General features: G+C 62.6%; 1 protein-coding gene across 1 annotated transcript in view; it reads left to right on the top strand.

Annotated features, from left to right (window-relative positions):
- LOC105551236 (ubiquitin carboxyl-terminal hydrolase 64E-like) overlaps window positions 1–2,536 on the top strand; it is a 37,916-nt gene that overhangs the window by 32,321 nt on the left and 3,059 nt on the right. Inside the window, 2 exon segments of the mRNA XM_011996403.1 lie at window positions 1,131–1,360; window positions 2,303–2,484. Of these exon segments, the coding sequence (XP_011851793.1) occupies window positions 1,131–1,360; window positions 2,303–2,484 (412 nt within the window).

The following is a 2,536-nucleotide window of genomic DNA, read 5'->3' as shown; positions in this document are numbered from 1 at the left end:
GCGTGTTCTCTCTCTCGGTGGGATGCGTGTTCTCCCTCTCCGTGGGATGCGTGTTCTCCCTCTCCATGGGATGTGTGTTCTCTCTCTCCGTGGGACATGTGCTCTCCCTCTCCATGGGATGTGTGTTCTCTCTCTCCATAGGACGCGTGTTCTCTCTGTCCGTGGGATACATATTCTCCCTCTCCAGTGGACTTGTGCTCTCCCTCTCCTTCAATCTGTAGGTTCTGGGTCTGCGATTTGACTTGAATCTGAGCAAGGGGTTGTGACTGTCCTCAGGGCACTGACCTCTGTGGCCTCTCCTGCATCCTTGACCACATTTTCTGATGTGTTAGGCAGAACATTGGTTGCCCCCGGGAGCACCCTGTCCCTGAGCTGATGCCCGGGGAGCTCTGTCTCTGAGGGTTGGGTTCCTTCCATGCCCCCATCCCCCACTCCCTGTTCATTGTGGGAATTCGGGCTGTGACCACCATTGGGCCCTTTCTCTCCTGGACGCTTCCTCCGGGAGGATGCTAGGGAGCCAGCCGTGTCCCCCAGCTGCCCTGGCCCCGCCTGCAGAGGACAGCTGCCCCGGAGCTTGCGGTGATGCTGGGGCCCCTCGTAGAGCACCGCAGGCCACCTTGTAGCCGACCTGCTGAAAAATAAACTCCTGGACGTCCAGCAACAGAGTGGGGCATGAGGGAAGCAGAAAGCGCTGTAGCTGCCGAGGTCGGGACAGGAGGGAAGGCCAGGACACAGCACTGGATAGGGTGGAAGAGAGGAGTGTGACTGTGTCAGCCGCCACCCACTCAGAAATCCACCCAGTTTGCTGGTTGAAAAACAGAGCTCGTTAGATTATATTGAAGCACACATATTGCTGAATCCCTGTCAATGGAGCTGCAAACCTCCGAGGAACCTGGGACAGGCCCTGCCTCCCCCGTCTGGGGCTTGCTGTGCTTGGGAATGGAGGGGCTGAGCTGGGCAGCCCACATCTGCCCCCATCACTGCAGAGACCCAGGGGCTCTGCCCTCCTGCAGCCCAACGGTCTGGTGAGCTGAGGTTCTGGGGTCCCCACCCCAGCAGTGCCTCAGGGGCTTCCCTCTGCTCAGGCGAGAGTCCACTTTGTTCCATTAACCTCCTGGCTTGTGTTTCAGGAGGGACATGGAGCCTGGCCTTGGGGACAAGGGCAGAGCCTCAGAGCACGTGGATGAGGAGGGCCCTAAAGCACCTCCACCAGGGGAGCAGGGGGAGGCCCGAGGCCTGCCCTGCGGCCCCCAGTGTAGCCCCGAAGAGGAACTCCCTGCCGTGGGAATGAGGAGCTCGGCAGCTGAAGACCAAGCCCTGTCCCACCCTGTGCAGGGCCCGGCACAGCCTGGAAAAACACGTAAGTGACGCCTGACCCATGCCCTGAGACTGGGGCCATTTCCCTCCCTGATGGCTGCTGACTCTGCAGGGACTGAGCGGTCAGCCCCAACTCCAGGTCACTCACCACCTCACACCGATGCGTCCCAGCCGCCGCCATGCCCTACTCCTTCCAGCACAGGGGTCCTCACCCTGAGGGAGAGGCCCCGTCCCTGCCCCATGGAGCTGACCTTAAGGGTCCGTGGCACCCGATCCCACAATGTCTCACACGGCCAACAGGCCAGCCTGCTGTCCTGGAGGAAATGCAAGGCTCAGACACCAGCGAGCCAGGTGGTCAAAGGGGCTCCCGAGGTGGGCGTTGGGCCTGAGGCCAACAGCAGGAGGAGGGTTGGGGTGGAGGAATGGTGGTGACAGCCAAGACTGAAGGGGCTGAGACCCTCGGATGGGCAGGAGCAAAGCTGGGAGGGGCTCATGGAGAGGCCAGAGGAGGCCCCGGCTGGGCCCAGGGGCAGCAGGGACTGTGCACCTGGGAGCCGGCAGGGACTTGCCCGGGGCCTGGTGGGGCTGGAGAAGAGTGGGCGCGATTCCACCCCTTGAGTTCGGGAGGAAACTTCCCAGGGCTAGGCCTGAGGTGAGGGTCTGGGGCAGCCCCAAGACGGCCCCAGTCTCTGCCTGGCTCACTGGGGGTGCTGGGGCTGATCCCAAGATGGGACCTGGAAGGGTGGAGTGGATGGCTGGACCCGAGGGCTGGGAGTTGGGTCTGAGGGACCCAGGGCTGGGACCTCTGTGGCCCCCAGCCCTTCCGTGTTGCCTGGTGTCCGGGGCCCTGTGTACAGGTGGTATAGGATTGAGGTGGGGGTGCCAGCGAGGTGAGGGCTGCCCACAGGGTCCACAGGGCCCATAGGACATGAGCGAGGGCTCTGTCCAACCAGCTCAGCCTGGGTGTCCACCCCTTGCTCTGCAGGCCTCAGGAGCAAAGATGGAGGAGCAGAGGCTGCCAGAGGAGGAGTCCGGCTCCTCGGAGACAGAGAAGCAGAAGTCATGGCCACCAGAGAAAGAGGAGTGGAGGTTGCCAAAGAAGGGGGCCACCTCCTCAGAGACGGAGGATTGGAGGCTGTGGCCTCCAAAGAAGGAGGAGGGGAGGCCGTGGCTGCCAGAGAAGGAGGAGCGGAGGCCATGGCAGCCAGAGAAGGAGGAG

The sequence above is a fragment of the Mandrillus leucophaeus genome, unplaced genomic scaffold (genome assembly GCF_000951045.1).
Source record: "Mandrillus leucophaeus isolate KB7577 unplaced genomic scaffold, Mleu.le_1.0 Scaffold510, whole genome shotgun sequence".
NCBI classification, from domain to species: Eukaryota; Metazoa; Chordata; class Mammalia; order Primates; family Cercopithecidae; genus Mandrillus; species Mandrillus leucophaeus.
The sequence above is the reverse complement of the archived record's forward strand: the minus strand, read 5'-3'. Positions and strand labels throughout refer to the sequence as shown.